The following is a 20556-nucleotide window of genomic DNA, read 5'->3' on the forward strand; positions in this document are numbered from 1 at the left end:
ATTAGTTGTTATTTGTGTCCTTATGTTTCATATCATTGATTTGATTCTCAGCTTTATCCACTCTACTGTTGTTTCCCTGTAAATTGTTCTTTATTTCAATTAGTGTATCCTTCATTTCTAACTGGATCTTTTTTATGCTGTTGAGGTCCTCACCGAGTTCCCTGAGCATCCTTATAACCAGTGTCTCAACTCTGCTCTGATAGATTGTTTATCTACATTTTGCTTAGTTCTTTTTTTTTCTTTTTGGAGTTTTGATCTGTTCTTTCATTTGGACCATGTTTCTTTGTCTCATCATTTTGGCAGTCTCCTGAGTTTGTTTCTGTGTATCAAGTTAAGCTGCTTTGACTCCCTGTCTTTGTAGTGTGCCCTAATATAAGTGTCTTACAGGGTCCAGTGGCATAGCCTCCCCTATAACCCAAGCTGAGTACTCAAGGTTCACCCTTCATGTGGGCTGAGTATGCCTTTCTCTTGTACTTGAGCATTGATTGCTATTGACAGGTCAGTGGGATGGATTTACCCAGGCCAGTCAACTGTAAGGAATGCCTGTGGCCACTGAGCACCAACCTCCACCCTCCATGGAGGATCAGTTATGCAGGGACAGGGTAGTGGTGCTCTGATGTGGTCTGTAGCTGTCCACCGGTTTTGCAGGCTCCAGGGTTTCCTGAGTAGTGCAGGCCAAGGACAGCACCCCATCTGTGTTCTGCCTGGGGCCACTCTATCTCAGCTATAAAGCAATCTGAGATAGCTACTACTTGTGCTGGACTCGGAGATTTCCAAGTGAGGTTAAGCTGTGAGTAGGGTAGCTACTGTAGTGCCTGGTCACCACACTTAGCAAGCAGTATGGGGATCTGGGGCTCACTGAGGCCAGCTGTTGCTTATTTGAGAGGATTAAGGAGATTGTGCAGCATGAACCAAGACCTGCCATTCATATGGAAAAGTCACTGTTAACAGTTTGGATGTTGCTGGTAAGCAGGCTGAGATGGAATCTCAGGGTAGGGTAAACAGTGTTAGCCAGGTCGATGGAGTCTCAGCTATGGTACCTACCTGACTGCTCCTTGGCTCTGTGGTGGGGAGTGTTTAAATAGAGGACAATGACTTCTGCTCACCTTTCTGTTTAGGAGAAAGCTGTCCCCCAGCTCTTGCCTTGATGCCAGATACTTCATTCAGTTCATCCCTGTATGCCACTGGTGCCTTTCAAGCTGCTACCCTGGTGCTGGAGCTCAGAGGGAATAAATCTCAGTAAGTCCATTGGTAGGTTTTTTAAAAAGGACTGCTTGGGATTCCAGCAGTTTCATCCTCTGACTCAGTCCCCGCTGGTTCTTGCAGCCAGGAGTTATGGGGACTTATCTTCCTGGCACTGGAATCCAGGGCTGGGGTGCCTGATGTGGAGCTGGCACTCTGCATTTCCGAGATGTCCCTCCCGAATTTTTATCCACCACACATGGTTGTGGGTCCAGCCTGTTCCGCATCTCTGACCCTTTTACCAGTCTGGATGGATGCGATTTCTTTAATTCTGCAGTTGTTGGATTTCCATTCAACTTGACTTCTGATGGTTCCTGGTGATGGTTGTTCTACATTTTAGTTGTGATTTTGATGTGGTTGTGTGAGGACATGAGCCATGTTTACCTATGCTGCCATATTGACTGGAAGTTCCTAAACTGCTATTGTGAAATAAAAATATTTCATTTTGGGGGAGGAATGAAAAGAGAAAAAAATCCTTGCCATGTATGTAGCTTATAATCTACTGGGGCAATTTTGCTAAACAATAAGTAAAGTACATGGTATGTCAGATGGTGATAACTGGTAAGGAGAAAAAAGTGAAGTAGTAAAGGGGGACATGAGGCATTAGGCTATGGGCTGATGCATGAAATTTTTATACTGGTTGACCAGGGCAACCACACTAAAAATGAGGCTTTTGAACAAAGACCTGAAGGAACTGAGGCAGGTAAAAAGGTGGTTATCTGGGGGGAAAGATCATTTCAGGCAGACACAACAGCCAAGTGTAAAGGCCTTGAGGTGGGAGAACAACAGTTTGAAGAATAGCAAAGAAGCCACTGTGACTAAAGTAGAGGGACTTGGACAGAATGTGGTCTTTAAAAAAAAAAGTTTTTATTTATTTTAACAAAGAGGGGAAGGGAGGGGAAAAGAGAGGGAGAGAAGCATCAGTGTATGGTTGCCTCTCCCGTGCCCCCTACTGGGGACCTCGCCCACACCCCAGGTATGTGCCCTGATTGGGAATCAAACCAGTGACCCTTTGGTTTGCAGGCCAGCACCGAATCCACTGAGCAACACCGGCCAGGGCAGAATGTGGTCTTTTAATCTGTGGTATGTATCAGTGGAATCATTCACATGAGACACTTCTTGGGTAGCACTTCTAACCAGCATCTGTTTTTAAACCATGGGTTTCAAATAACTTTTAAAGCAGTAGAAACCTGCCTTCAAATGAAACATGAAGTAGAAGTTCAAGATAGGATTCAGAGGAGCAGGGGCGGGCTCTCTGTCAACCCCCACTCATCTCTGCACAACACACTGGTTCAAGGCAACATTGTAGAGGAAGGTTTGCCCTCCTCCCCCAGCTCAGGTTGCAACCATGACTCTAAGAATCATAGTCTGCTGTTCTGCTTAGAGCCATGCTATTCTGCAGCACACTGCTTCAGAAGTAGTCTTGTCTGGCTCCTGTCACTAAAAGGAGACTTTCAGTAGATGATTTACCTCCAACATGCAAATGAAATTAAAGCCTCTACAGTTACAACCACATGGTAACATGTGGGTCCAATATGTTCCTAGAAATTAGTTCTCTATACTGGAACTTCTTTTTTTCCTTAAAAATGTTTTTTAAACTATGTCTTTCTTTGCAAAGGTAAAACAGGCCAAAGATTTAAAGACACACTAGAAAAGTCAACCTCCTCTAAATGAGTAAATTAGCTTGTATTTTAAATGGAATTCTAGACACTTAAACAAAAATGAACTAATGATGTGGACACAATATGGATAAATATCAGAATTATTACGTTGAAAAAAAGGTGCCAGCCTTATGAGTACATGTTATATGACCTGTGTATACAACATACAAGCAAGCAATGCTAGTCTTTGGTAATAGTTAAAATAGTGGTTACATGCAGAGAAGGGATAAAAGGATGAAAATGTTCTACATTTTGATCTAGGTTGTGGGTACCAAGGTGTAGTAGATACATATGAGCCCAGCACACATAATGCCCCATTTTTATTACAAAATATTTTATTACAAAATTATAAGCATGTAATTCTGTAACATAACAATATCACACTCAAGCACAACATGATATTTTAGGTGAAATGTTCAAATTAAAGCTATAAATTATCACACCCATATTATTACCTTACCAACCACATTCAAGCAGGCATTAGTTCTGCCAGACCCTGTATAGAAGCCCTGAGTAGCTCAGTTAGTCAGAGCATTGTCATGTTACGTCAAGGCTGCAGGTTTGATCCCTGGTCATGGCACATACAAGAACTAATCAATGAGTGCATAAATAAGTGGGACAACAAATTGATGTTTCTCTCTTAAGTCAATAAATAAAAATTGAAAAAAATTCATGGGCTTTGGCTGGTAGCTCACTTGGTTGGAGCTTTGTTCCATACACCAAAAAGGTCAAGGTTTGATCCCTGGTCAAGGGACATACCTAGGATGTAGTTTCCATCTCCCCTCTACTCCTGGTGCATCTGGGAGGCGACTGATGTTTCTCTCTCCCATGAATGTTCCTCTCTCTCTAAAATCATTAAACATAACCTCGAGTGAGGATAAAAAAATTCACAGAGCCTCAAATGATTTGTGCATTTTACTCTACATAAATAATAATAAAGTCAATCTTCTTCCCACTACCTGTGGCTCCCAGCTTCAGTTCCTCTCCCCAGAGGCCACTCCTAGAGCTGGGATTTTTTACCCCCCCTTTTATCTCAGTACCTTCACTTCAGGGGAGGCATCCTGGAAGCATGCCATGCAGCTACCAGAAGCCAACACTGTGGGCACTGGGGCCATGGCTTGTATGCATGCCCCTTGGCTTTCTCTGGCCCCTTTGGCCCTCTGCCCCTTGTCTGCTTCCTCTTCTTTCTCCTTTCCTCCCTCCCTTTCTGAGAAGACAAGTGGCAGAGAGAGTGTCCAGGGGGGCTTGTTGACCCTCACTAAATAGTGCTGTCCCTTCTGGCCCTCTAGGGTGTATCTGCTTAGAAAGGACAGCATGTGCTGATCAAGCTTAGAGTTGACACATTCCCTCCCTCTTTTTTTCTCTGGCTTCTGATCCTTGGACTGATCCTAGGACTTTCAGCTCCCTGGGCACTCAGTCTGAGTAAGCTTCCCACTTTACATTTGCATATGAAACACGCTTATCACAGTGAATGCTGAGGACTAGTTTTATCTTCCCTCTACATCTTTCTCCCTTCTCCTAACCTCAGGTAGCATTCTCTGACTCTGCCCCTACCCTCACTCAGGGCTTCACCTCAGCTAAGCCTTTTATCTTATCATCTGGGGTCCTGCTTCTACTAGGACTCCCCAGTGCCTAAGAGCAGAGGGACCTGAGCCACATTCATGTCAATTTAGCAAGCTTTCTTGGAGCAGGGCAGAAAGTAAAGGGAGCTGCACGTTCCTTGTCAAGAGTCTTCTAAAGTCGGGGAAATGGTGTACAACCCAAGCCATTGGGTTGGCAGTTCTCAACCTAGTATTTTGTATCGGTCCTTCTAAAGTGTCGTGCACTAACCCGCATGCTTTTCGTGCATTGTGTCTCCGAATTTTCCAGTCCTAGGAGAATTGTTTTGCAGATGCAGGAGCTGAGGCCCAAGGTTTTACTGCTGGCACGTGACTGCCAGGAATCCAACAACTACTTCCCTACAGAAACGCCCTATTTCGGCTCAGGGTGGGCTACAGAGGGCGTTGGCACGCGGGAGCTCAGGGTTCAGCCTTGGGAAACCTTTACTTGTGCTACGTCCCTCTGCACAGTTCCCTCTTGCGTCAGGGGCTAGGGTGGGGGCTTTGGACCTGAAGCAGGACTTAAGGAGAAGCAGATACAAAGCAGGGCATAGCAGAGGAGCTTAAGGGCGCATGCGAACACAGGCCAAGTGGGCCCTGCTGGCTCGCCTGGCACTGCAAACCTTGAGGCGTAGGAATCAGCGCGATTGTTGCAAGCCCTAGAAGCGCACGCAAACTGCTGGGACCTACTTCCCTGAGGCGACTTCAGGGTCCAGGCCCGGAGGGCAGCCACAGCAGGCCACCCTAAAGGTTTCAAAGCCCACCGCGAGCTCTCGGTCTTGGCCACGTGCGCCCGGCCAGACTCCCACGCTCCGCGGCGCGGGACAGCGGGAACGCTAGCAGAAACGCACGCCCCCGGCGTGCACACACTCCAGGGCACGCACAGACACAGCCCTGCCCAAGTCCACCACGCCCCGCCCTCACCCGCGCCCCGCCCATGCCCCGGCGACTCAAGCTGCCGCCCTTTCATTGGCCGCAAGGAGCGTGACGCGAGGCACCCGGCCCCGCCCCTCGTCAGTCACTCGGCGGAGGCGGCGCTGTTGGGGACTAGTCTTGTCCGGGGACTGGCGGCGGCGGCGACGGCGGCGGCGGCGGCGGCGGCGGCTGGAGCTTGAGCCCCAGCGGCTGAGGGCGGGTGCGCGCGGGGGAGGGAGGGGGGGGTCGGTCAGCGACGACTTCCCCAGACGGCGTTTCTCCTCGGAGCGGCGCCGGTTTCGACTTTGTGGGGGCGGGGGTCCAGCCCATCCCTGACCATGGGCGACAAGAAGAGCCCGACCAGGTACCTGCTGCGAGCCAGGAGGCGGAAGGGGAGGGAGGACTGAAGGCGGCGGGGGCCGACGACGACTAGGCCTCGGAGCAACCCGGGGCGGGGGTGGGGGAGGCGCTGCTAAGATGGAGATCTGGGGGCGGGGGTAGGCGGCCACCGCAGCGGCGGGAGGCGGTGTCGCCTCGCCTCGCGGCCCGCGGCCCTGCGCGCCGCAGCCATGGCGGCCCTCCTCTGCGGCCCTCCTCCGCGGCCCTCTGCCGCCGCCACTCCTCCCAGACAAAGGGAGATTTAACCAGGTGGGGAGGGGGGAGGGAGGGCGGGCGCGAGCCTGGGAGGGAAAGGGAAGAGAAGGGACCGGCCCAGTCACCCCGGCCGGCCTAGGCGGCCCCTGCGCGCCCCCTCCAGATCCGGCTGCGGCTCCTTCCCGGCCCCCCCAACTCCCCACAAGGCCCACGCTCTAGTCCACAAGTCCGCCCGCTTCCTGCGCCCGCCGCGGTCCTTCCCCAGGAGCCGCCACCGAAGGCCACGCGGCCCAGAGGTTTCGAAGGGCCGGTCGTGGCCCCAGTCCCTCTTCTAGTTACAGAAAAGGGTGGGTGGGTGGTCACCTGAGCGAAGTTTCCAGCCCTGCGAAATTAAGACGGCTCACCAGCGCTTGTGATTTGCTATCTCCCCCCTTTTTCCTGCTCCTGTCTCTTCCCTTCCCCTTTCTCCCTCTGCTCACTACCCACTCCTCCGAAGGCCAAAAAGACAAGCGAAACCTGCCGCAGATGAAGGCTTTTGGGATTGTAGCGTGTGCACCTTCAGAAACAGCGCGGAAGCCTTTAAATGCAGCATCTGTGATGTGAGGAAAGGCACCTCCACCAGGTACTGAAGATCTGTGTTACCTTTTGTTACAGGACTTTTCTTTTTCTTAGAGTGGGAGAGAGGGTTGCGGGCTATTCATTTTGCCCTCTTTCCCACTTGTTGATTATGGCTTTTTCTGCATTTCTGGGGTGGGTGATGTATGGTTTGGGTTGTATTTTGTGTTGGATGCAAAGCCTCATGTTGAATAAATGTGGGAGGGAATTTTTTTTCAGATTTTCGTCTTATTTCAGACAGATGCTGAGTTTATTTTATACTCGTGTCCATTGGCTCACTGGTATTGGCTCATAAAGAGGAAGCGCAGTACTTTTTGCTGTGAATAGTAGGACAGAAGACCTTTTTACCACGTGCAGAATGTTTTTAATTTGCCTGTCTTGAATTATTTTTCTCTTTTGAGAAATTTAGTGATGGTTGTATAGTAATACTGGTTGTGTTTTTCATGTCTTGAGCTGCAAATGTCTGTTACTTTCTTGCACTTGAAAATAAACGTTGAGCTTTGATTTTTTAAAAGTGCATTTTTTGGAAGGCTGAGCTGTTTGTTTTTTCTGATTATCTTATGGAAGGCGATTTTGCAAAAATGAAATGAATAGTGTGACTATTGAAGTTTGTGTTTAAAACTTTATTATAATGAAAACATTTCATTTTGGTGAAGGAAGTAAACTGCATTTGGTATCAAAATGAGTAGATATACTAGAGTAGTGTATGAAAGCTCATTTTGTAGTCTTCGAATCCTCTTAACATATCTTGAATTTGTTTCAGTGATGATAGAGTTCGAAGTTAAGCTATTCTTGATGTCATATAATGTTTAGATATTGGTGTGTGTAAGAGACAGAATGAGTAAATTCCTTGGTTTATCCTTGAATACTTAATTTTGATTGCTTAAAGTCTCATATCATCAGGTACTTACTTCTATTTGAATTGGTGGCATTTTAACATGGCTGTTAGTTTTAACTGGGTATTGTTCTTTGACTAAATGAATGTGACTATTAGGATATCATTGCTTTATTTATACCTGGGATTAAATATGATATTGGGCAACCTAAAGAATATAACTCAGATGAATTGGTTTAGTTACTGATGGAACAATTCTGTAAATTCCACTACCACTGTAAATAATGAGACTTGAATAAAAACACTCGAAAAGTGAAGATATTTCACCATAAATAATCTTTAAAGTAAATGCATGTCAATTTTTTTAAATTCCAGATTTACTTAGTTCAAATAACACTCATTGTGGCTTAATTGATTCTGTTTTGCTGTCCAAAACAGGGAATTCCATCAAATGGCATGAAAGTTTAGAAATGTATGTTATTAAAAGCAATAGCAGATATATTTTATTTATGAGTAATTTTTTGTTTTTACATGTAGAATCCCACAGAGGCCATAACTCTTTATTGTGGTTTTGCTTTGAGTGTTCCTGTGGCTAATGTTCAAGTAAATGACTATGAAACTCCTAAGAACTTGAAAACTTTACTGGTGAAAGGAAAGTTAGGTCAAATTCAAAAGTTACACATGATGTATTGCTGGGAACAATTATGTCACATAATGAAATGCATTTCAGTTTCTAAATGTATTAAAAATCTGACTCAACTTTTTGTAAGCACATGGTAGATTTTGACTTTAAAAACAATATGATGTTTAAAGTTTTTCAGAGTCTTATGATAGTGAAATTGTTTTTTAAGCAAACATTAAATGGTTTAATGAAAATATTTTAAAGTCTATTCAGAAACAGGATACTCAGGGTCTTTAAGAATCTTTTAATTATTTTTTGGTGTGTGGTGTTGAGTAGGTTTTGAACACAGATTTCAGAGTTCTGATGACTTAAACTCTTTATCAACTTATGATACCTAGACTAAATTTGTATCAACCTAAATTTGTTTTATTTTGGTTATTGCCAATATTTTGGTGTTTTGGTGTTTTGGAGCTATTCTAGAAGTCATCACTAGTTGAAAGGCAAATAACATTTGTACTTCATGCAGGAAGGTTACTTTCACAGGTTTCCATTTGTCTTATCCAGTCTATTGGTTAATTTCTCTGCTCCTAGTTACTGCTGTATTCTTTTCTTGGGCCCTTTTATAATTTCTGCTACCTCAAAGGTTTGACATTTTCTGCCTTGTATAATGTTTTAACGAGACTTGGTACTGATGGCAGTAGAAAAGCTTGTTTCTGGGTTTTGGATGGTGGATAATATGCAAAAATTTGTGATTTTTAGAATAATATCTAAATACTAAAAGGGTTGTTCTAACCTGTTGACTGGCATAGGAATTGGATTTTGTTTTTCTAAGCTGGTGTTTGGTTTTAGAATAGTGTAGCTGGTTGGCTACCCTGTGATCATTTTTGAGGTAGTTTATCATTCTTGTCATAATTGTTGCTATCATTTACCAGTCAACCAAAGAAGTCAGTGTTGAATTAGCGGTAGTCCAGTAGGACACAACTGTACTTACCCTCTGAGGATAGAATTAATATTCCTTAATTTGTTTAGGAAAATATTGCCGCCTATCCAGAGAACATTTTTAAGTTCCCAAGATGTTGAAAGCCACTGCTCAAGACATTGGGGAGGGAAAGAGGGTGTTCAAGGTTGGTAAATGTACCAGAATGATCATACTCCAAAGTTACAAAGTCCCTAGGAGACATATAAAGAGATGTGGGAGGTCGGCACAGTCTGGCTTGGGGATCAGTTAGGAGTCCCCTTCCCCTTATTTCTTCTGGACAGGACAATTGATTTCTACAGAATAACCTGCCAACCCTTCAGTACTATTGCCGTGTGTATGAAATATTTTTAATTCTATAGGTGGAATCATGAAAGTGATTCAGGAGGTATTCTTTTTGGAGCAGCAAAGCAAAATGAAAGGAAGGTCAGAAACCCTTAAAGAACATGTTAAAGGAAGGAGGGAATACTTAATAGGCTACTTGGAGGTTCAGGGGGAAGTAGAGATCTTATATTTTTGGATGTATTGTGTCAATTATGTATTAGGTCTCTACCTCTTGCTGTTTATATTTTTATAGCTTTATTAAGGTATAATTTATACACCATAAAATTCACCAATTGTAAATGTATAATTCAGTGATTTTTAGTAATTTTAAAGAGTTGTGCAACCATCCCTACAAATCACTTTAGAACATTTCCATCTCATCATGTGATTTCCTCTTGCCTGCTGTGTGATACACTTTTAAGTATTTTTAACAGCAGTACGTGGAGGAGTCACCTGCAGTTGGGAAGGTTGCCTCTACACATGCCCCTCCTCCCCAGGTTGCTCTACTCTATACCTTTCAAGCTAAAAATAAATAAATAAATAAATAAAGGAAGGAAGGAAGTGTGTATGCAGCGTGGTGTTAGGTGGGGGAAAAGAACTATCTCTTCCTGGGTAATAGCTAGTAGTATTTCCCAGCCCATTTTGCCAGTTTCATGAAAGAGGATACCAGCTTTTACAAGAAAAACAACCCACAAATTCATCACTTTATCTAATCATTGTTAAGTTGAAGTTCTGAGTATTGGGCAGAATAACTTTTACACTTGGTGATAAATATATTTTACTTTTGGCCTTGTAATTTCTTTGAATGCAGTGATGTCTTGATAAAAATTACCAAGATGTTGCTGATTAATGGTTCTTTGGTAATAGTGCTGCATCTTGACCTTCAGCTACTGCTTAAATCACACTCACTTGAAAAATTGGAGAAATTTTGCTTTGGGTAATTGCCATAGATTTAGAACTTGATTAATTTTCACCTTTAGATTTTAACATGGTGTGGAGTTGAAATCATGTTTTATTTAATCCCTGATTATTTGAATACTATTCTTCTGAAAAGTGGTCTCTTTTTAGAGATTTTCCAGACAAGTAAAAGTGAAGAATTTACTTTAGATGTATAATAAGTATAGCTTAATCGAAAAGTTGGTACCTAGGATGTTGAATTGGAAGTTGATAGTTGTTTTGTGTGGAAAGTATTTCCCTTGTTCCCTGATTCTTTGCAGTTGAACCTCTGGACTTTTTCTCCCCTTAAATTCACACACCTGTACTGACAACTTGAAAGTGTCTTTAGTCATGAAGTACTTTGGAAGTTATATGGGAAGACACACATAATTAGTGATAATGTCAAAGTTTGGATCTTTTCTGGGAACTTCAAAAGCACATCTTCCTGTAATACTTTTTAGATTAGGCAAAATCCTGGAAAGCAGAGGGAGAAGGCACCTAACCTGTAGCAGAGCCAGGCCTCTTCAAGGTCCTGGGTCATCTACCACTGTGCTTTTTTTTGGTCCTTTGGTCATAGTGATTTTGATTTATTTTAATACCCAGGGATACGTTTGTTTGTTTTTTGAGAGAGAGAGATGATGTGGGAAATATCGATGTGAGAAAGGAACATCAATTGGTTGTTTCCTGGATGTGCTTTGACTGGGGATTGAATCCATAACCTTTTTTTTTTTGGTGTAGGGAATTACGCTCTAACTAACTGAGACCCAGCCACACGTTCAGGGCCATATTGGTTGTGCTATAGTGTTTGTCTTTCATACAATTTCTTTATAAAAGACAGAAAATTACCTGGCTTGCAAAAGATCAAACCCTTCAGCCTCAAAGCTGTTACAAAAGCTGGACCAATTACTCTTACCCAGAAACAGGGCGATAATTTATTTTGTATTTGCTATTACATTGAACCTACTGATTTATTGGTACTGACTTGATCTTATGTATACTTGGTGACCTTAGAGTAAATTACCTGAGTAGTTGCGGTTATTTGACAAGTTTTTATTGAGCACACAGCCATGTGGGTTCTGGCTACAGTGGTATAAAGACAAGTAAGGTCTTGTTCTCACAGAGCTTGAAATGCTGTGGAGAGAAAGAAAATAAATGAGTAAACAAAAACAATAATTCCAGCTAGTGAAAAGTGTTACAAAGAATTTAGAGTAGTGTTGTGTTGGGGAACTGTAGAGTAATGAGAACTGGGTGGAGTGACTGCTTTATAGATTGTGGAGATACACGTTTGTCTTTTTAGGAAACGCTAATGCTGCTTTCTTTTGGAACAAGGGGATAGTTATTTCTGTAAGATTTTTACCTGTACCATTTAGCTTATTTGGTTGGGGACAGTTTGGAGCTGGATGGAACCTTTGTGCACAGGTGACTCAACTGTTTTTAGTTGTTTGTCACAGACTAAACCCAGGCCAGCTGACTTGCCAGTATATCTTATTAGTTTATCTTATTAGGGATGATTCAGTTACGTATTTTTTAATGTGACATACATTTACTGTGTGCTTCTGTCGATGTTGAAGAAATTTTAAGATGAATTATAAACTTCCTTAAGTAGCAATAGTTTACCAAAATAGTTATCAGCACTAATTCAATTCATTAGTACTTTAGGTAACTTGTAGGTCTTTAAATGTCTGCTTTCCAACTTGATCTAAAATATTCGGCAGTCTTTTTGGCTCTTATTTTCTGCTTTGCCCTATCACCAGGGACATCTTCTGGTTTGTGGAATCTTCCTTTATAGTCCTCATCACTGGTGCTCCCCTCCTCTTTTTTGCCTGGTGATATTTAAGTAAATGTTTTGAAATGTAGCATACTTACAGAGAAGTGTGTAAATTAATTGTAAGGCTTGAACTTTCACAAAGTGAGGGTTCATGTGTAACCAGCACCCAGATTAAGAAGCAGAATATCGTGAGAACCCCAGGACTCTGTAGTCAGCTACTCTGTAGTCAGCTACCCCAGCTACTCTCTTGACTTCTAACTGCAGAGATGAGTTTTGCTTGTTTTTAAACATTATGTAAGTAGAGTCATATGGCCTGTATACTTCTGGGTTGTAAGGTCTATCCCAATGTTGTTTTTGCTTATTTTACTAGGTCTGTTTAATCCTAAGAATATTTTAGAGCTCAGGTCTTTTCATGCAAACCCTTACAGGAGTGCATTCTAGAGATAGGGTCTCTTTTCAGTGTCTCTTAATCACCTGCATGCTTGGACAGGAAGGAACAAAACCTGGTGTGTAGAACTTTTTTCTAGAGTGCATAAATGGAGTAAACTTTGTTTCTCATTGGTAGTATTGTTCATTAGTCATTTTTATTTCAAGGTGTGTTGGTTAAATAGACAGAAAATTCCCACTTTCAAAGAACCTAACAAACTTGTTGAAAAGATAAGACCACAAAAAGATAACTAATGATGTAAAGCACTCAGTGATGTGAATGAATTTCACAGTACCCATGGAGTGAATGAGTACATGGTAGAGAACATAAGAGTCTTTTAGAAGAGGTAGAGACAGTCAGTCTGTGGGGGTGCGGGGTGCATTGAGGAACGCCTCACACAACCTAGGTTTTAAACTAGGCCTTTATGGTTCTTGGACGTAGGGTTTGCTCTAGTCTAATGGGTGTCCAGTCTGTGGCCCAGGATGGCTGTGAGTGTGGCCGAACACAAAATCGTAAATTTACTTAAAACTTTTTTTTTCTTAATCAGTTTTCATCCGTGTTTGTGTATTTAATGTGTGGCCCAAGACAGCTCTTCTTCCAGTATGGCCCAGAGACACCAAAAGGTTGTATATCCCTGCGATAAGCTGGTGCAAGTTAATTACTTCTTTGCTTCCTTGTACCTACTTATTAACTCTTCTCTCTTCAGATGTCATCTGCACTTATCTCCACAGACTGGCAATTCCCCAGTATTGTTTATTAACCACCTGTCAGCACCCCATGCACACATACACATGACAAAAATCTAATTGGCTCTTGGGCCTCTCCTCTTGGACAACTTAAATTTATCTCTTGGTTTTAATTGCCATTAGGATACAGTCCAAATCCTGATCATCACAATGGACTTCTGATTTGGTCCTTTGGAATTTCTGGTAGCAGCCTGCTATCACCCCATCTGCCCTCCATGTACAGTGTATGTGTCTTTCATGCCAAACTGCTTGGTGCTTTTGAGCCACTGACAAGGATGTATTGTTTCTATACCTTTACACATTCTGTTTTCTGGATTTTTTCTCAAATGCTTTTTCTTTCCTTTTGTGTCCTGGATGATTCCTGATTGTCCTTTTGGATGTCTCAGGGAGCCTTTCCATCATCGCCCTTGGTTTATACCTCATGACAGTTGAACTATATATTCACTGAATCACCTTTGCTGTTGAGGGCAGGACCTTTCCTTTCATAGCTTTATTTTGCTATGTCTGTTACTGTGTTTGGCACTTGGCAGTGGGTCAGTAAGTATATATAAAATAAATGAAGACTGGGGGGTTCAGTGGAGTCCCCTTTAAAACTATACTACTTAAGAGTTCTAATAAGTGTTTGTTCATATTAGGGCTTGTATCTTGTGTATGTGAATATTACTGGGTTAGAGAAAAGTTGTCTGTATGAAGTATGTCCTTAAAAGTAGTATTCCTTCCCTGGCTGGAATGGCTCTGTTAGGTGTTGTCCTGTAAACCCAAAGGTTGTGGGTTTGATTTTTGGTCAAGGCACATGCCTAGATTGCAGGTTCTGTTCCTGTTTGGGGTGCCTGTGAAAGGTCCCCTCTCTCTACCTCCTTCCCTAAAGTAGTAGTCCTGTTTTTCTGGTTTTGTTTTCTAAACATGTACTAGAAATTAAACACAGAACTAGAGCCTTGAAGGCTGTAGGCTGCAGGTGGCAAATACAGGCCCGCAGGCCGAATCTGGCCCTCCACCTTGTTTCTACCTGGCGGCATCACTGAACTCCTTGCCCCTAGTTAAGGAGTAGTTACATTTATACAGCCCTAAAATTACAATTGGCCCTTTGAAGGCAACTGCAAGGCTGATGTGGTCCCCGGTGAAAATGAGTTTGACACCCCTGTTGTAGGCAGTGCATTTCAGTACTTCTTGGAGTGGTTTCAGTTTTAGAGCTTTTAGCACACTCAGCTAAAAAACAGTAACTGTAAAATGCTTCTTAATTTCTTCTGTTTGCCCATTTGGTGGTTTAAGCAACCAAAAGTCATATTGAAAAGTCTGGTAATAAAGCAGAGGCTCATTTTGTTGTGCAAAACCAATTTTGAGGTGTAATAAGGAACTAGATGGTATATTTGTAAGCTGGCACCTAATGGCTGCAGAGCATTTTGAGTGTTAACAGTGTCATGCTGTCCACTTGTGTAAGCTCTTGTGTCGGTATACCCATAACTTGATAGTTGTACCTTGTACATAGTGTACATTACTATTTTGTTTAGTAATTTGGATGAATTACTTCTGTTAGGTTGAAATTGACTCATTCACGTTTTTCTTTATTTAGCTATAATTTCACTTCTATGCAGTAATTGACACAGAATGTGGTGTCAAAGGTGAATTCTCCATAAAGGCAACACAGATGAACTGTGTTACTCAGAAATCGTGAATAGTTGAAATCACAGGGTAAACAGTGAAATTTTAATTTTTAATAGGATTAGTATTTCCCCCCTTTATCAATTTAGAAAAATGTACTTAATTTTTCCTTTATTTGGGAAAAGAAACTGGTGGAAGGGATATGTAAAGTGTATCTTTAAACTTGTTCAAAAGATTTTTCTCTAAGAACATTAGGAATACAATTTAAGATGAAACTTGGATAGTCTTTGGGAGGGACAGGAAATTAAGGATGGTAGAGGATACCAGTTTCATTATCAAATTGGGTCTTAAAACACATCAAGTAAGTACATGGTGTTTGGTCAAAGGGAGAAAACAAACCTGGTGACTGCTTTCTAAGAACAGATCAGATTTCATATGTAGGTTATGAAGTTTATGCACTGTTTTTCATTCTTTTACAAAACTAAAAGTTGTTTTAATACTTTAAGTGCTGCAAGAATATTCAAGGTTGCAAGAGATAGGAATTTAACTCAACTACATTAAGTCAAAAGAAAATTTAAAAAATGAATTTACTGGGCCACATAACCAACAAATGACAAGGATACCATTTGAACTCAGAATCAAATGAATAACAGCAGAAAGGAGGACCCCTGCCACTTGCCCAATTCTTGGACCATTTTTGGTTTCCTGGAGGTCGGGATACTCTGGCCAAACCTAACACATCTGCAGGTTCTTACTTGAAAGGAGATGGGACATTTAACTAGATGGATAGAAAGTAGCTACAGTAGCTTAGTACAACTTTTGGGTTGTGTTACTGGATTAATACTCATGATAAGTTCAGTTCTAAATTTGAACTATAATTAATTTCTTACTGTACTACCTTGTTAATTTTTATCACATAGAAAAAAAGATTGTCTATGAGCAGTGCTATAATTTTTAAAATGCTCATGTTCTATAGGTTGATTTCCTATATCATCATACATGGCCAGCGATTCTTTGTCCTTTATTTTAGTTATGGAGGTAATACTTCCTTATCGCAGAGAATTGCAGGGAGGGGAGGAAGCATACAGTAGGCCACTCATAATCCTGCCATCCAGAATTATTTTTACTTAGCAATTTATGTGTCACTGAACCACAGATATTTAAGAAACTATATAGTTTTCCATGTGTTGTGCTTTAATATACTAGTTCATTGAATTTTCAAAATGATGTACGTGGTAGTTCCATGTGGGAGTTGGGTAATCAGGCAGTATGTAGTATGAGACAAATAGAGTCTCTTGGTTTAAAAAATATGTATTCTGATCTGTTTATATGGTTCATTTTGTATTCTAAGAAAATTTTTGTGAACACTTGGTGGTTTTAGGATTTGATTTGTAGGAAATAAGGCTAAAATCCAGGTTATGGTTTTGTTTTTGGATTGTTTCCATTTGAGGAATAATGAAAATGTTGAGGAATAATTAATATCTGTAGCATAATTAAGTTTCCCAAATTTTTTATTGAAGGACAATTATGTATAAAAGGCAACCTTGATTCAATGTTTTTATGTTAAGTTTGTTTAGATTGGTGGTTCTCAAACTTTAGTATGCATCAGAATCACCTGGAAGGTTTGTTAAAATACAAACCTTGTTGAAATTCTGGGATCCAGCTTCCAGAATTTTTGATTAAGTAGGTCTGGGGTAGGGCCTGAGAATTTGCATTTCTTACAAGTTCTTAGGTGATGTTGATGCTACTTGTCTGGAGATCGCATTTTGAGAACTGCTGGTTTAGATGACCTTACATTCTCAAGAAGAGCCAGCCAGGCTTCCTAATGAAGCCGATGACAGTTTTTGATGTTGGTTGTGGAAAATTATGTTTTGGCCTTTCAAACTTGTCAAAATGGAGTTACAAGTAAGTGATCAGCATTATAGGGGCCATTCTGAAGCTGGCACAAAATCTGATGCCTTAACTATCAATACATCATGTGAAGTGTGGGAATGTTTATAAATTGGGTTACTATATCAGCTAAACTTGTATCTTTTTTACATCCTAAAATCAGCTGTTATCTTACATTGCTGACACTTGCATTGGATTTCAGATATATGTATTTTAAAATCCTGTTTTTCATAATATGTTAGAGAGATAAACAGATCTTTATAATCAGTAAATCAACATGTTGGGAAAGAACATGAATAGGTAACTCATAAAAGAATATAAGTTAAGTTAGGAAAGATAAGAAATATATAACTCCCATTTCTCAAGTAAACATAAAACAATATAGCATATTTTGGCAAGTCAAATATTAAATATTTAAAAAGAATTTTAGTACGGCTGGGAAATGGGCATTCTCTCATGGATGCTTGATGGGTGGGTAAGTTGATTTAAATTTTCTGAAGTCCATTATGATGGTTGGTATCAAATTTCTTTAAAATACATAAATACAAATACATAAATTTGTTCCCTGATCCCAATAATTTAATTTCTAGGAATTTGTGTGATCTGTATGTAAAAATTTCTGTGTAAATACAGGTATATTAATTGCATCATTATTGTAACCAAAAGTAAAAATTGCCCACATCTGAATCAGCAGGAGTTGTTAAAAAGTGTGAAATAGTCATGAATATTCTGCAGCTCTCTCATCGGGGATGGAAATGTAAAATGGACAACTCTGGAAAAAAGTTCGGCAGTTTCTTACAAAGCTGAACATTTACTTACCTTACCATATTACCTAGCATTTGCACTCACAGGTACTTACCACAGGGAAGTAAAAACTTACGTTCACAACAAACCTGTTTGTGGCAGCTTTGTTTATAAAAGCCTAACATGGTGAACAACCTAAATGTCTTTCAGTAGGTGAATGTTGTGTTCATACCGTGGAATGCTACTCAGTGATTAAAAAGGAGCAAACTGTTGACACATACAACTGTCATGGGTCTCAGGAGCAGTATTCTGAATGAAAAAAGCCAATCTCAAGGTTACACATACATTCTTGAAGTGACAAAATTAGCCAGAGAGAACTGGTGGTGGTTGCTAGGGTTTAGGGCTTAAGGGGGGGCCTGGGAAAGGTGAGTGTGACTCTAAAAGGGTAGCAAGAAAGAGATCTGTATCTTTTTTTTTTAAATGATGTTTAATAGAGTTGTCTCCGTTTTCCTATCACCACTTCCCCCTGCCCTACCCACTTCCACCTCCCACCCTCAATCCTACCCCCAGATCTGTATCTTAAATACATGAATCTACATGTGTGATAAGATGGCAAAGACCTATATGCACATACATTGTACCAATGTCAATTTCCTGGTTTTCATATTGCACTACCATCAGGAAGATGGAACCACTTCAAGGAAACTGGGTGAAGGGTATATGGGACCTGGTATGACTTAATAATTTCCTATAAATCTGTAATTGTTTCAAAATAAGAATTTCAGAAAGAATCTGTAATCAATGTCATAATAGAAAACAAGTTGCAAAATGATAAGCAGTATGATCCTACTTTAAGTAGTATTCATACTATAATTGTTAACCACCTAGAAGTAATGACTAATCAAAATATTGATTGTGAGTGGTGGGGTGATGGATTCTTTTTTGTGTGTGCACTTTTCTGTAATTTCTACAGGGCGGATGGGTTGGTATCATTTTTATAGCCCAAAAGACCAGTTTTCCTATGAGCGCATTTAAAAAAATGATCTAATTGTGGAATATTGAAATTTAAATAGGTGGAACTATATTTTTATTGTGGGATTTTAAAGTTTGTTAATATTGATTGCACTACCTTGGTATTATAACAGCTATTAAGGTTGGAAAGCATCTGTACTGTAAAACATGTTGTTTTGTAAAATCAGAATTGTTTTATGTTCTTTGTATTTACGAGATACCCTGTATGATGTTGTAAATCAGTGCTGTCCGGTTTAAAATACACATTGCAAACCACCTGTGAATTTAAAACTTTCTAGTAGCCACAGTAAGAAAAAAAAAAAGAAGCAGGTGAAATGAATTTTAATAATACATTTTATATTTAATCTCACTATATCAAAAATATTATAATTTCCACATGTAATCATTATAAACTTGCAGCAAGATGTCTTGCATTCTTTATTTTATACTAGGTCTTCAAAGTCTGGTGCGTGTTTTGCAGTTACAGCTCAATTCCAGACTAGCCACGATTTAGTAGCCACATGTGGTTAGTGGCTACCATATTGGAGAGTGGTTGAGAGCCAGGTCTTTGGTGTCAGACCTGCTTTGCCAGCTTTGTAGAGCTTTAATGCCAGCTCTGCTATTTGCTATCCTTGTGACCTTGGGCATGTTACTTGAACTTGTGCTTTAGTTTTTCATTTACGGATAATGACTTCTTCATAGGTGGTAGGTATTGTAACGGTTAAATGAGTGAAGGTGTGTAGTGTGCTAGGCACAGGACTTGGCACAGAATGCATGCTGTAAACAGTATACAACTGTTGGTAATGTTATTTTCATTCCAGTAGAGTGTGTCTTGGATTGAATGACTAATCATTCTAAAGACATGACTGATTTCTTTATAATATTACCAGTGAATAAATATATAAATAGTACATGGGGTAATCTTCATAATATGATTGATGAATAGACAAGTACCTGAGCACTCATGTGCAAAATACTGCGCCAGTCACTTGAACTTTCTGGCTGTAAGTCTTGAGAATAATACCCTCAAATACTATGTATTTGCATAGTACTTTACATTTTGCATGCCACCTTTATATGTATTTTCCCAGTGTAATACCCAAAGCAATCCTGATAGGTAGTCATTGTTCCAACTTTAATAGTTGAAGAAGCTGGGGCTTAGAACAGCGAAGTGACTTAGTTGATTTCATACTCAGTAGAATAGAAGAAATAGAAAGGTGACTTAACTAAATGGACAAATTAGTGTGGTACCCCATGTGTCCAAACTGCATTCTTTCGATTCTTTCCCTTCCACCTTTGCCTTGTCCAGGGCCATTTGAATTAAAAGAGGGAGATAATAATGTCAGTTGAATAGCTACCTCAGAATTATTCTGAGATTATTATCTTAATCAGATCACGTATGGTGTAAAAAGTTAACATAAGCCTGTATAGATTACTAGTTGATTTCTTTTGCTTGTTGTGATATTTCTGTTTATAGTGTTTATCATTCTTTTTCTTGGTTAAATATATCCAAAAAATGGGCTGAGAATATGTAATATATGCTAACCGTGTTAGTGAGGTTGTGAATGAGTGACTCTCTCAAGATAGGGAGGGGTTCAGTGGAAGGCACTCGTCTCCTGGGCAGAGTCAGATGTAGCATATGTCATTAGGTGTTCATTGTTCATGTTCTAATATGTAGAGTCTGCTTTCACTGTTTACATTGTTAGCTTCCGGTTTCTTCTCCAATTAGGAAACTTGAGGACATGACATTGAATTTATTGTTAAGTACTCTGGGACAAAAATGTATGATAGTAAACAGCTTTGTTTTTTAAAGATTTTTTTTATTTATATATTTTTGAAGAGGGAGAGAAACATTGATCAGTTATCTGTCATACATGCTCCAACCACATACTAAAGCCCCTACTCAGTATGTGTCCTGACCAGTTATCTAATTGGTGGGACAGTTAGGTTTGCAGGACCATGCCCAACCAATCCACACTGGTCAGAGTATCAGCTCATTTTTACAAGTTCTTTTGGTGTGCATCAATAATCTATATTTATAACAGGAATTATA

General features: G+C 40.5%; 1 protein-coding gene across 2 annotated transcripts in view; it reads left to right on the top strand.

The window, feature by feature from the left end:
* Positions 1 to 5656: 5656 nt before the first annotated feature.
* The window catches only part of RYBP (RING1 and YY1 binding protein), an 88083-nt gene continuing 73183 nt past the window's right edge, over positions 5657 to 20556 (top strand). For both annotated transcript variants that reach the window (XM_053654793.1, XM_037150246.2), the window contains exons 1-2: positions 5657 to 5780; positions 6507 to 6632. In XM_053654793.1, coding sequence (XP_053510768.1) covers positions 5755 to 5780; positions 6507 to 6632 — 152 coding nt within the window. In that variant the 5' untranslated portion in view covers positions 5657 to 5754. The remainder of the gene's footprint in view (positions 5781 to 6506; positions 6633 to 20556) is intronic.

The sequence above is a fragment of the Artibeus jamaicensis genome, unplaced genomic scaffold, assembly GCF_021234435.1.
Source record: "Artibeus jamaicensis isolate MK-2021 breed Jamaican fruit bat unplaced genomic scaffold, CSHL_Jam_final contig_886, whole genome shotgun sequence".
NCBI lineage: Eukaryota > Metazoa > Chordata > Mammalia > Chiroptera > Phyllostomidae > Artibeus > Artibeus jamaicensis.